Raw genomic sequence first — 14248 nt, 5'->3', positions numbered from 1 at the left:
TTAGTGAAACAAATGAACACACATTGTTGAATTCAAGCCAGCACAATATGGAGATGTATGTATGACCTAGTAACATTAATTGTGTCAGGGTCGAGGGTGCCATTTTTCTGTGAACCTTGTGAAGATACAGGGCAGGGATACAATCAAGTAATCAGCTCATTTGCCATACATTCGCTTGTCCTGTTGCGATTCGCTGGGCGTGGCGCTTTTGTCAGCAGTCGGCAGCACGATGGGGCGGCACTGTGAATTCCACACACGTCACACTCCTGTCAATCATTTCCAAAGTGAATGCGTCATCTGCTAAGAATGGAACGGGCAGCGAGGCCATTCTCTTTAGAATGACTGCCGTTTGCACTCCTAGCCAACAACGTGCTTGTCGTATGCTCGTAATGGCTGCTTCTCTCGTCATGTCATTGTTCACCCAACTTCGATGGTTATGTTGCGGGACATGTTTTCCCAGATGAACACTCATTCTGCTGTCTTTTCTGCGACCACTTGGTGGACATACTCGGCAGCCAGCAAGTCAGTGAACTTGGGATGCAGGAGGCCCTTTGTGTTCTCTGGTTTTTCCGAACCAGCATTGATTGAAGCTTGTGGGCAGCATGTCGTTGCAATACATTTTGCTGGTGTTTGTTTTCACTAGAGTGTCACTCTTATGTGGTTATCACTCTGTGCAAGACGTTCTTATGGTGTCCGAAGTTTCTTGTACGTTGCCGCTACTCTTTGGCAGTACTGCAGATAGTGTTGTACGCTTCTGTTCAAGGAGCCTCAGCTAGTCTTTGTTGCTGCCTTCTGCAGGTGCCGACTTCTGCAGAGCCTTACATGGCACAGCAGACTTAAAATCAAAACAATTCTTGAACTACGGCGAGCAGCTCCAAGGCACAAAATGCCTGAAGAACACTGTGGCGACTAGTTACAACCATAACAATGCCTAGTTATGTGCTAAATGCAAAGCCACAATGTAACTAGTTCTGCAAGTGCAGCCAAGCCAAAGAGAATTTTATTAGAAGACTGACTACAGTGCTTGCTGCTATCGTTATCTTAGTGTCGCTTGTCATTCTCGGAACAAGTTCAAGCTAGACTACAATGTGACATAAGTGTCTAAGTCACTGATGTCGTACTTGAAGTAACCAAGGCAATGTAACAGTAGTAGGCCAGCAGCAATGCTTTCTGCTTACAGCCAATGGCAAGGTCATTACCAAGACAGCTTTTTGATGCAATCACCGCCGTGTTCTAGGCATGCTTGTCCTAAGGACTTTGCCCACCTAAGTACTCCTTTCACCAGATATAAATGCTAGTTCATAAAAGTAACAAGCAGGCAGGCAATGTGTTGCAGAATGGCTCAGCTGAACATTCTTATGTGACAACATGACAGAAAAGTAGATTAGATGTGCACATGCACTAGCAGGTGATATGCAGCAGACAGTATACTGCAGATGGTAATCAACGCTGTTTGCTTGTGATAACACCTAGAATATAAAGAAAAAGAAATAATTTTATTTGCTGCACAGATTATATGTTGCAAGACTGAAAGAAAGTTTTTAGTATAAAGCGTTTCTTTATTTTATCGCCAGAAATGTTCTGATGTTAACGTAACGTATCCAAGCAAAGTAAAGCTGGTAACACAATCCTCTGGGGCTGTACCTGCATGTCTATTTTTGTGCCCTCACTCATCTTTCAAATTTTGAATAGTGCTTGATCAGTGACGTAGGAGCTGAACCAAGCATTCAGAAAGTGAGCTGCTTGTGCAGTTAAACCTTGGCCTGAATATCAAACATGGAGGCATATTGACCATTTAGGCATTATGAATGTCCTGATGTCGACCATTGATTACAGCTTATGGGAAGCCAAAATAAGATGAATTAACCAAAAACCTTGCTTGATATACTAAGTGGCTTTAGTGCACATAGTGAACCAACCAAAATTTCGATATTTGTCTGGATTAACCAGAAACATTTGTTTAACTGAGTTTAGTCTACTGTACTTGCGTGCACAGTTTCCTTGTAAGCTGACACACTGTGGCAATAGAAAAAGATTAGCATGAGTGATCAGCGATCGGAGTGGCAAAATTGTGATATGCAGCGCTGCAGCTGGCAACTCACTGATAGCAAGAGTGCAGGGCCATTTCTGTTCCTCATACACAAGGGTACTTTGATAGGCAGTTGCAGCTTGGGAAGAAATTAATTAATGGCCAGCATATGAATCTATAATGGAAAGTTCATGATACAGAATCTATAATCGCTTGAACGCTGTTGCATATTACTGCCGGCCTCCTCTGTGCTGCAAACATGTGCTGCAAACAGCACCTTCACTACCTGCCTATTTGTGCATAGCAGCATCATGTACCTTCAAGTTTGCCACTCCAGTGGCCAGTGCCTCGTGCTAATCTTTTTCCGTTGCCACTGTAAAATTTGCAGGGATTGAACCGGATCTTTCATCTTCTGTGCATAAAAATGAGGGAACACTTGTATGCATTAATCAAATGCTGTCTAGGTTTTAATAGACATACTTCTTATGCTTGCTCAACAGGAAGGAAACTGAACTGCTGATGTATGACTGGTCGCATTTCGGAGACACTGAAATGGTGAGAACTGTCACACTATGGGTGACTTGTTTGCTCTGCAAGCAAATGGTGTGCTATAAGACAAGCCTAGTGCTTCCTAGTTTATTTATTTAATATAATGCTAGCTGTTGATGGAGGAAGAGTGAATGTTCTACAAGTATTCAATAAAGCCAAGGATTAATATCACACAGAACATAATCTTAACTTAGCGGTAATCAATGTTTTCTTTTCTGTTGCTGGAGGCCTGATGTTTCTACTCTTTAACACCCTAATTATAAACGTGGTGGCAGAATATTTTCTGAGTGCCTTTTGAATTCATTCAATATTTGTAATCGAATAATATCAGCATTTCTTCCAAAACATTATCAGCACACTTGTTTGACCTTACAGAATTGCTACTCAAATTTTCAGTGAAGCAGTTAGTGCAACTACATTTAACAAAATTGCGTCATTCATGCACAGTGTGTTTGCCCATGTTGCTAGAGAAGATGGTAGTAGTATGCAGGTATTCCCCAACCGTTTAGACACTTACATGAGAAGCACATTCTAGTTGTACTGAATTTTGCGAAGCATATATCTGGATTTTCACAAATGGTGGTGATATAAATTTTAACATCTGTATGATGAATATGGTGTTTTGTGGCGCAAGGGCCAAATGTGGCCAAAGAGCGCCAGGCCCGTGTTAATGAGCTCGTTGTGGAACTATGCATAACGAGAGGTAGATGTTACGTGGCTGTAAAGAGGCCTAAAAAACAGTCGCTGTAAAGTGCATAAAATCTAGGTGAGATAAAATTATGCCGATGCTTAATGAGCTGTACAGTGAACATGAAAGATACATTGTGAAATAATGATGATATAGTAAAATGTGTCATAGATAAACATCTGAGAAACCTAGAAGAGAGGAGAAGATAGCAAAAGATTGAAAGGAAGATAGAAAGACGCAGATTGGAGAGAGGGACAGGAAAAGGCAACTACCGATTTCCCCCGGGTGGGAAATCGGTAGCCGTCTACGTGAATCCGAGGCCAAAGGGATGTGTTGCCGCTGCCGAGGGGCCATAAAGGTCCAAACACCCACTATTGGCTCAACCCCCAGGATCCCCTTTTCCCCAGACACGGCTAAGCCGTGCACGGTTAGATGCGGGAGGGTCCAACCCTCGTTTCTAACATCTACAGACAAAGGTCTGTTGCTCCCAAAGTGAGTTCTTACTGAGTATATATGCAGAACTATTGCTTTTCATTTAAATTTATGTTGGAGCTGTCTTTCAAGAAGCAAAGTTTTGTTTCAACTCGAGGATCTCTGGTCAAAAACAAATATAGCTGGTTTCATGCAGTGAAGCTGGCATGCAGTGCTCTTGTGGCAGGGTTTTTTTTTTTTTTTTTTTTGAGAGCTACTAGGTGCCCAACTGCGGAAATCACAAATCTGCCCTTATCGAAAGTGCACTAAAAAGATTGTATACTTAGTTCTATATATTTGAATGTGCTGTGTGAACTAGTTCTGTTCACGTGCAGTCCACTGTGTACACATGCCTGTATGGTAAAGGTGGAAATGACAGAGAAACCATCAGGATCATGACACTTCATTTTTTGACAGATTATATGAATCGTATAGCTGTTTTCCATCTCCCTAAGAGCAGCACCCTTGTAAAAATTCTGGAAGGATGGTTAAAAAGTAATTAAACAACAATGTGGCCCATGCACAGTCAACTGCCATTAATCCTAACTTTTATGGACCACATAATTTACATAGTTGAATTTATAAACATCATCAGTAGCAGCTTATTAATGTCCACTGCAGATTCAAAGCCTTTACCAGAGACCTATAATTACATCTTTCTTGCTTCATCTGAACCCATCCTCTGCCTGAAAATTCACTAATCTCATCTCTTTATCTAATGCTTTGCTGGCTTTGATTCTATTTCTCTTCCATTTGCACTCATTCTGTTTGTTTATAACAGCAGTTATATCCGTTCGACTCGTTGCCTTACTTGCTAGGTTCGATTTCCGGCCACTGATTCTGATGGGGGCAGAATGCAAAAATGCTCGTGTGCTTAGGTTTAGACGCACAATAAAGAAGCCTAGACGGTCAAAGTTAATCCAGAGCTCCCCACTATAGTGCCTCATAGCCCATGTGTTACATTGGGATGCTGAATCCCTAAATATTTATTGCATTTGCTGAACAACTCCGATTCTCACTATAATCTACCCACGTTGGCTTTCTAACCAATACTGCCTTGAAGGGAATATTGTCATCCAGCCAACTAGTACGAAACCACAAAGTAAACCCATACAGATTTCTCAGAAAGAAAGCTTCGCAGTTGAAGAATTCAATGCAACCCAAGACCTCCTTTCTCGTTCTCACGTGGGTTTCCTTTGTAGCTCGCTCTACAGTTGGGTGGATGACGGTGTCTCCCTTTCATGAACCTTCTTCCACATTGAGAGCTTCCGCAAAACTGATTTACCATACTGCCTTGCATTTTCAAAAGATTGAATTATCCGAACTTGTATAAAATAGAAACCAGAGCAAAATGATCGGTACTCAGGATAAGATGCCTCCAGCGCAGCCCTAAAGGAAATCACCTGCAGACGTAAAATGAGCAGATACATTGTGAAAAAGAAGTGAAAGAAAAGTACCTGCGAGTTCGCATTCAGGATGTCAAAGGCGACAAATGCACGGCCACCATGCGTGTGACTGCGTCTGTAGCATCAGCTCGTAATGCTCCTTTTCAACACACTAGGAAGCTTGACCATAAATAGGCATGTTTTGTTTACTCATGCTTGATGAACAACCTGAAAGCTTTATTCAGCCAAGTATCTTTGCTCTGATGAACCAACGAGTTCAAATTAAACGAAAGCATTTTTTTAAGTAGCTTCAACATTCATTGAGAACATTGTGAGCCATCCAAATTTTGGAATTGGTTTGAATTGACTGGAGTTCTGAATTATCCTTCTTCGTATTATCACAACTCAACTGTATATGCGTCTAGTATTTTGTTCAGATTCTAAATGATAAGGAAACTACATAAGGAAAGGCACATATGCATATGTTATTGTGTTATTTATGTTTCTACCTCACATGTCTGCTATGTTAATCCACAAACACATGAACTCTTTGGAAGTTGGCATTTTATTTGTACAGAATAAGTAAATTCAATTTGTGTTGAGCATAAAGGCAAGCTTGCTGCATCCCTTTAATGACATGAATTATTCCTTTTGTGGATAAATTATGGTTACCAGTTGGTGCGTCTCCAACTCAACAAATTTCTCTCTGACCCTTCCCCCCCCTCTTTTTTCTTCTTTGTCACAATGAAGATGGGTGTTGTTTTGCATTGTGCCTGTTTTCTACCGAGTGTTGCTTTTTTTAACAGCGCCAGGTGTGCGTCGCTGTTCCTGCTAAACCACTGGCCGATTTGCACTCACATTTCATGCAGACGAAGCATATTGCAGTGGGTTCAGTTGAGTACTATGTTTAAAAGCATTGCTTGCCTCTTTCGTCCACAATAAATGCTAAAGTGCATGTCTGCGGTGATGCTGCTCACTAAGTGGTAATGTAACTGCAACATGTTGAGGCTCGAGGTTGCATTTAGGCCATGAATCCTCCAGGCACGGGGATGAGTACGTCCAGAAGTAGCAGTAAAGGAAAAAGGTTTTATTTTGCATGTCTTACACTGGCTCCATATATGGAAGCCCACTCCATGCAGGAGCACATTAAATGTCAGCTCACATCAGTACACGTCAGCCTCTCTTTATCAAAGGGCTCCGCTTTTAAAAAGTCGTCTTCCCTAGGAGACTAGACTATGGAATCTGATGACTGTATCTTGGCCAGTCGTAATCATCGAACTGCTCGAAATGACATCACACTGTTACACCGTACTCCGCCTCCTATGTTGAACCATCACCTCTGCATACGTAGCAATCTGGGAAACGCAAGTCAACGCAGTTCCCACGGTAGTCATCGATGTTGGCCCCTTTCATCAATTAGTGGGCTCTCGGTGACCCTTCACGGTTACCATGTCCACAGAATCTGGTGGTCATTGCAACCTTAAGGGGAGCTTCTTCGTTAATCCGTCAACGGTCGGCTTCAGGGCTGCGTCACATCTGTATGGCTGCTGATGAAAAGGCGTAGCCTCACGGGAAACACCTAAGGAATTCCCTTTCCCGTGCTGAGACATAAGAAACAGAATAGTGGTGCCATATGTTGCCGCCACAGGAAAAGATACGTTCCACTACTGTCCAGCACAGGTAGCTGATGACTCCACTAGTATTCCGTTGCAGCAAAATAATTTTTTTAATGGCGTCACTACGAATGACATGCACTTCAGCCTTGCTGCTAGTGCAGCAGGTAAAAGGCAAATGCTTGCAAATGGCATTTTCAACTGAAAGAACCGTGAAACCCTGTCTGTGTGAAATTTAAGTGGAAATCAACGAGCAGTTTAGCTGTAAGTGCTCAAAATTATGCCACACTCAGTGTATTTAGACAGCCTATTATTGTTTTTGAACGAAATCTTTAAAAAAATTATTGTGTCATGTGATATTACACTTGATAAGTTAAGGGGGATGGGGTGCTAAATATTTACTTTTGAGCTGTTGCACATATATTTATAAAAATTTATAGGGTTATATATCCTCATGTTTTATGTGTATATTCTAAATTCCATTAATACAGATCAAATAGAAAAAAATTATGACTGTTATACAGACCAATTAGGCATGTCATCTTACAAAACTATCATTTCAGAAATAATGAAGACATCAATTGTTTGTGTTGGATACCTTCTAGGGGTGTTATAATGCAGGATAAGGCCAGTCACATGTTTTTCATCACATTTCTATAACAATGTCATCACTTTGAGGCTAAGTTCAATTTTTTTCGTTGCCATTATCTTTTAGATATGTAATATCTTTTATGTTAATAAAAATTTATAGATATAAAAAGTGCCTCATCTTGTTCGGAACAACATTTCAGGCTAGAAACTACTTTGAAGTTTTGGCAAAGCAATTTGGAAGTGGTAGTTTTCCTAAAGGTTTTGTTCAGCCAAAAAGTCCAAACTGAGAAAAACGAGCTGAAAAATTTCTGAACGTGCTATTTTATTTTAAGACTGAAAATAATTACTGAAATTGCCATGCTCCATAGGTTAGACCCTCCTCTTCAATGTTCAAATCTGCTCTGTGCCAATTAGACATCCTTGCTTTTTTCTTTTCTTTTTCTTTTTTCAGCTTTAAAGCAGGCCCTTGTCTGTACTCACAGACAAGGGCGCCACAACCGGAATTATGCCTTTCTTTTTTATTTTTTACTTTATGGTCTGCTGTACTGAAGGTCTCCCATGATGAGAACATGTGAGAAACAAACTTTCTAATCCAGACATTCACTCTGTGTTCCGTTTCATGCCCGCTCTGGCCATGGCGTATACAGCATTCATGGGCACACTCGACGGCGAGCGCATGCCGCTATCACAAGAGAATGCATTTTCTTCTTTTCAGCGATGCAGATTGCAAGCAACCTTGGTGATGAGCTTCTTTATACGCCTAGGAATCAAAATAAACAAAATTTGAAAATATGTTTTCCTGGCTAGAATCGCAGTTTTAGCCCGGCATCCCTCCTTAACTCTTTCCCTACCATGCGAGATCTTCTTTTCTGAAGGAACTACTGCACTCAATATTTTATGTAATAGATAAACAAAAGGTCAAATGAATGCATTTTTCATGCAGAAAAGCTTTAGTAACGAGATGTGCATCATAAAAAAGATATAAATAAATTTCCAGAATGAAGATTGTGGGATAAAATTGAACAAAGTTTGTAAAGACACATCTGTATCTACTAAGAAAGATAGGTTACAAGAATTATAAGATATACAAAATGTATTGCTGTCTAATGCGCACTATCTCCAAAAAAAATAATTTTTTATTGAATAGGTCTTCCACTGCAAAACTGCAAGCACTACAGTTGGGAAGCGTTGCGTTTTGGGCGAGTTGGTTGTACATGGTTCTTATTAGACTTTTGCACGCACAAAGACAGGACGTCGAACGAAGAAGGGACACACAACATGCGCAAACTTCAACTGGCTTTTATTGTGACAGCGACATATATATATATATACGCTTCCACAATCATAAAAAAACAGGATGGCAAAAAAAAAAAATAGAGCCACGTGCAAAACTGCATAGCCACATGTGCTGGAGAGACCAAACCTTGTCACTGTCATTCCTTTTCACCATCCAGAAACCTCACTTCCTTATCACTTAATGCTACAGACGGAGCACTAACACAACTCTGTAGTTCTGCACGTGGTTTGTTTGTTTTCTTGCGATCCTGTTTTTTTTTCCTGATTGTGGAAGCGTATATATATGTCGCTGTCACAATAAAAGCCAGTTGAAGTTTGCGCATGTTGTGTGTCCCTTTTTCGTTCGACGTCCTGTCTATGCGCGCACAAAGGTCTAGTAAGAACTACAGTTGGGTGTGCCATGCAGCCAAGCAGTTCCTCGATTTAAAATGTAGAGGAATGTTGCATGTAGGAATGTTGCATATCTTGCTGTAAACTCTTGTATTCTGCTCGGTTTTCCTGTCATAACGTTTCTTGTAGTTTCTATAAGTCTCCATCTCGGCAGGCTCTGAAGCACTCCAAACAACAACAAAGACGGGCCAAAGCACGACGCAAAACTAACTGGGCTGTGGCCGCCGATGTTCCAGCCTCGTTTGCGTCGTCGCTCTCAGAGTCAAAGTACGACGAAAAGGCAGCATCCTCAGACTCGCTGCTGCTCAATCCACCAATAATGTCAGCCGCGAACACAGCATATATATGAGATCTGTGATCTTTCGAAGCATGCATGCACCGCTTCCAGATACAGCCATTTTTCCTTTCTACTTTGACAATCGCGAAACTTTGGAGCGCGTCCAGAAATCACCGCCAAGCGAAAAAAAAAGCAGACTACTTAGGAAACAACAATGTGATTCTCCTCGTTCACATCCGATGGCACAGTGTGTCCAAGAGTGATGCGGAAGGTCTCAGAAGTGGCATTTCAAACCATTGATAGTGGGCTAACAACGCCCAATGGGCGTGGTAGGAAAAGAGCTAAGGGACATGGAATCTGCAATACAGGTGAATATTTCGACACATTAGGCATGTAACCTAGGATAGAGATCTACCATCTGCACTAATATATCATGTCAGCACCGTAATGTAGCTCCATTTTTCTAGCTGCAGGTACAATTTGCAAGAAAGTTGTGCTTCTTTTTATTGTCGTGTCGCATTTTGTTAACATTTGCACGATATAGTGCAATGAATGTCATCTGCGATCTGGTGTAGAAGTTTCAAGAGCATATTGAAATGCCTTTGGCCAACTTTGTTTCTCACATTGTTTGAATACGAGTAAAGGCCTCTCCTGTTTGGCTGAAACACTAAGTTAAATGCAAACGCTTATTCCAGCTAGTCATTCCTTGGTTCGTGTTCTTCTGTTTTGCTTCATACTGACTTCCCCAAGACACTTGTTTCTCATTTGGCATTGGAGAAAAATTTTCATTGCTGGTGCGAGCCTAACTGAGGCTTACCCATGCTTTTCAGGTGCTCGACGACATTGAGCACATTGACTTTGAGGGTTACCTGAACGACCCGTATGGACCCATGCTGGCCGACTGGAGGAAGAAAGAGGACCTTTGGGATGATTATCGTTATAAGTAAGCCCTGCTTCAAAGGAGTACTGACACATTTTTTTCAAAGTTGTAGTAGAAACTCTACCACATCTCTTGCATGTAATAGGATGACACTTGGCAAGTATGCAGGTTGGGGAACACCTGTAAAATGTTTTAATTGATACCAGTGTTATCTTGCAATGGCCCGTATGACCCTGACCTGGCATCATTGACATTATAGTGATGTCATGACAGAGAGCGAGATTTGCTGGCATCATTTGGCAATAAGGCTATGCATGGTGGTGTTGCTCATGAAGCAGTAAAACCTAGAGTGCTACCTATGTCCATGTATTCTACCTGGGCTGCTGTGTGACAGCCACAGTGATCACAAGAATGAAACCAGCCACTATCTGACGACGTCATGGTGCATAGACCTTTAGAATCGGTAACAGCAGTTTCTATAATATGGTCTGGTCATCAACGATGCTGCAATAGCTCTTGTGCTAATATACTTATTTTCAAACCCCAAGGGGTCAAGGTGGTATTGGTATAGACAGTAGCTACACAAAAAACATATGAACATATGGCAGATACAATAATAAACATGAACTAATAGGATAGAAAATCTCTTTGTTCTGACCTTCAGATAAAATTCGTTTTTTAATGGATAAGATAACACTAATAACCCTTCAAGCATACAGAAGTGAATGTAGCAGCTAGATTTTTTCATAAACAATAGAAAATGACAGGGTGCTTTGGAATAGCATTCACAAGATTTATTTTGCAACAGTTATTGCAATGCATTAAAATTGCATCAGCTCTTGATTTGTTGAGTCCTCACTACTGATTTTAACCCTTTAAGGACAAGACATATACAAGCCCGAAGAAAATTTTTATTTTTCATCAATATGTACAAAATATAAATTGAGAATATGAATATTCGACAAAAAGAGAATAATTATACAGATCCCACGCACTGTGGGAATCGATGTAAGTGAAGCTCTCTGTGTAGTTTTCTTTGATTGACAAGAATTAGTGGTGATGTTGACGGCGAATGTTTCATTTCTTCAACGTTTTGTCCAAAACGAGAGTGGTAAGTTGATGTTCACTGTTACCTTGCGTGCACCACTGCTGCTTGTCTGTGTAGGACACAGGGAGAGGTGTTTGCTTGAAGCGTTGTTGTGTGCCATATTTCATTCTTAGTTAGCTTTTGATAAAGTACCTCATGTCCAATTAATCTTCAAATTACGTAATGCAGGAATAAATGAATTTATAATAAAATGGATTGAAGCATATTTAACAAACTGTACGCAGGTAGTTAAACTGGATGGTTATGTACCAGATTCATTAGCTGTACTCTCAGCAGTGTCCCAAGGCTCAGTATTGGGACCACTATTGTTTCTCCTTTATATCAATGAAATCAGTAGCGTGGCAGAAGAGGGTGTTCAGGTTAAGCTCTTTGCAGACGACTGCTTAATTTACACCACAATTACTAAACTAGATGACCAGCTTAAAATTCAGAAATGTTTGCAAAATTTAGATGATTGGTGTAGGAAATGGAAAATGAAAATAATTTATCCCAAATCTACATATACACACATCAGCAAAAATGAAAACTGTCTATTCCTTTTTTTATAGCATTGGAGGACATTTATTGGAGAATGTGCACCAGTTCAAGTATCTAGGGGTAACAGTAACATGAAATTTGACATGGAACCAACATATATATAATGTCTGCATGACTGCCTATCAAAAGTTATCCTTTCTGAGAAAAAAAACTGGAACATGCATTGGTTAATGTAAAACTTATTGCATATACCACCTTCATTAGGACGATACTAGAATATTCAGCCGTTGTTTGGAGTCCCCATCAAGTGACACTTAAAAGGAAGTTGGAAAGCATGCAGAGACTGACGGTGCGTTTTATTTGTTCGACGTACCGAAGGAAGGAATCGGTCACGCATATGTTACAGCGTTGCAACTTGGATCTTCTTGAGTTACGTAGAAAGAAATATAGGCTCAAGGTACTTTATCAAATAATGTAGGACCAACTTTAGATTGATAAGATCAAATATCTACACGCTCCAGGCAAAAGAAACTCGCGAACTAACCACGACTACGCCATAAAGCCATACCATACCAACAGTTATACATATTGATACTCATTTTTCCCGGATGCAATAGAAATGTGGAATCAATTGCCAAACGCTATTGTGAGCCTAAAAGATGTCACCGACTTTGAAAATGCTGCTGAGGCGTATTTACGGGGGTTTTGAAGTGCCTAGTGATATGTGCGATTTGATGTTCATTGTACATATTTTGATAAATGTCAGAAGTGTGCTGAACAGCATTCAAGTGAACATCCTATTCACTGTGAATTGACAAGTGCTAAGCAACTTTACGTACATTGACATTGTCCATATTTGATGTATGTAATTGTATTGTCCTCTCTGTTATGACCTTCTATGAGGGTTGACAGTATTAATAAATAAAAGATAACCTCTAAGAGGGTTGAGCATTTTCACTGCCTCGCATGGCACATCACATTGTGGCAGAAATATTAAACTAGAATTGGATTATGGGGCTGTACATGGCAAAATTAAGAGGCATGCCGTAGTGGCGGGCTCCGGATTAATTTTGACACCGTGACATCCTTTAACACGTCCCAAAATCTAAGTCCATGTGTGTTTTCTATTTCAACTCCATCGAAATACGGCTACTGCGGCCAGGATCAAATTTGCGACCCTAGCAATGCCATAGCTACAAGGCTACCGTGGCAGGCACAGAAGTATTGATTTGACGGTCGACCACTTCCGTAGTATCGTCTGGACCCTGTGGTGTGCTTTAATTAATGCGGCTCTGCTTCTGCATGCCCTGCGTAGTTTGTCCGCTTGACATATTTGCATGGTGTTTATTTTTCAGAAATAGCAGGAACGTACTGTACCTTACCTTGAACTTAAGCGTATCCAGTTTCCCCGCAACTGCTGTATAGCAGTAGGGTTTCCTTGCCTTCTCACGTCACCGTCCCCCTCCTGCCCTCTGTACGGGAACTGCCTCTTTTCCTCGCTCCTCGTTGCAGTTCTAGCTATGTCCCCTCTGGACTGTTAGTAGAAAGGGAAGCGTTGTGGTTTCTGCAATGCCCTTGAGGGGGGTCACAGATAATTGCAGATGTCAAGAGGTTAATGTGGCGACACTGAGGGAGCTCGAGAGGGTATCGTGCACATTCAACGCGGTGGGGTCCAAACGAGTTTTTAGCATCACCTTTCCTCTCTGACTCGCTCTCGTCATGTATACAAAAGCTCTGAACCACCCCACCGATGCAGTGTGCCAGACAGCAGTGGGAAAGTCGAAGAAAGAGGCAAAGAAAGCTTTGCTTTAAAAATATGTTCTGGAAGCTTCTTCAACAATACATTTGTTGCCCTTAGGCAACAGCAGACAGAACACCAAAAGTAAGCTTTGCCCCAAGCGATCTATGGCTTCATGTAGAACTTATATAGAGAGTTTTCGTCAAATGTAAAGGAGAGGTGTACACTGCATGTCCTCTACATTGCTTATGTGATACCACTGCAGTAGAGGATTTTGCGTAGCTGTTCCTCCTTTGACCATGCTTTCCAAAGAAAGCAAGTCGTACCAAACTTCTTCCTCTGTTCCTTCTGTAATTCATGAAATGTCGTTTGCTGCTTATATTCGATGTTGGGAAAATACATTTAGCCAAAAGCCCCGTACTCAAAACCAAAACTCAGCAAGAAAAAAATACTTGTGCAATTTGTTGCCTGCAAGAAACATTTACCTATGAAAGGCTAAGAATGGCTTTCTCATCAGAGAAATCATCAGGTACTATATAATTAAATGGCACCTTCAATTGATATCATCATGGTGCCAGGAATGGCAGATGAGTGTAAATGAATATGATATGAGTTTAGAAGACAATTACTTTGAAGAATGTTCCAATTACATTTCATTGTTTTATTAACTCAGTGGTATTGTGAACAGTTTGGGAAATTAAATATGTAGTTTTCACAATCACTCCTAACCTGTGCTGGGCTGAGCACATTAATAAT

General features: G+C 40.9%; 1 protein-coding gene across 4 annotated transcripts in view; it reads left to right on the top strand.

Annotated features, from left to right (window-relative positions):
• Window positions 1-14248, top strand: part of ND-42 (NADH dehydrogenase (ubiquinone) subunit ND-42) — a 43770-nt gene that overhangs the window by 11678 nt on the left and 17844 nt on the right. For 3 of the 4 annotated variants that reach the window (XM_072286409.1, XM_072286406.1, XM_072286407.1), the window contains 2 exons: window positions 2530-2584; window positions 10120-10232. In XM_072286409.1, coding sequence (XP_072142510.1) covers window positions 2530-2584; window positions 10120-10232 — 168 coding nt within the window. Of the gene's footprint in view, window positions 1-2529; window positions 2585-7781; window positions 7898-10119; window positions 10233-14248 lie in introns of those variants that run through there. The other variant, XM_072286408.1, reaches the window with a different exon arrangement.

This window comes from Dermacentor andersoni, chromosome 2 (genome assembly GCF_023375885.2).
Source record: "Dermacentor andersoni chromosome 2, qqDerAnde1_hic_scaffold, whole genome shotgun sequence".
In the NCBI taxonomy this organism is placed as follows: domain Eukaryota; kingdom Metazoa; phylum Arthropoda; class Arachnida; order Ixodida; family Ixodidae; genus Dermacentor; species Dermacentor andersoni.
This window is presented reverse-complemented; position numbering and strand designations above follow the sequence as displayed.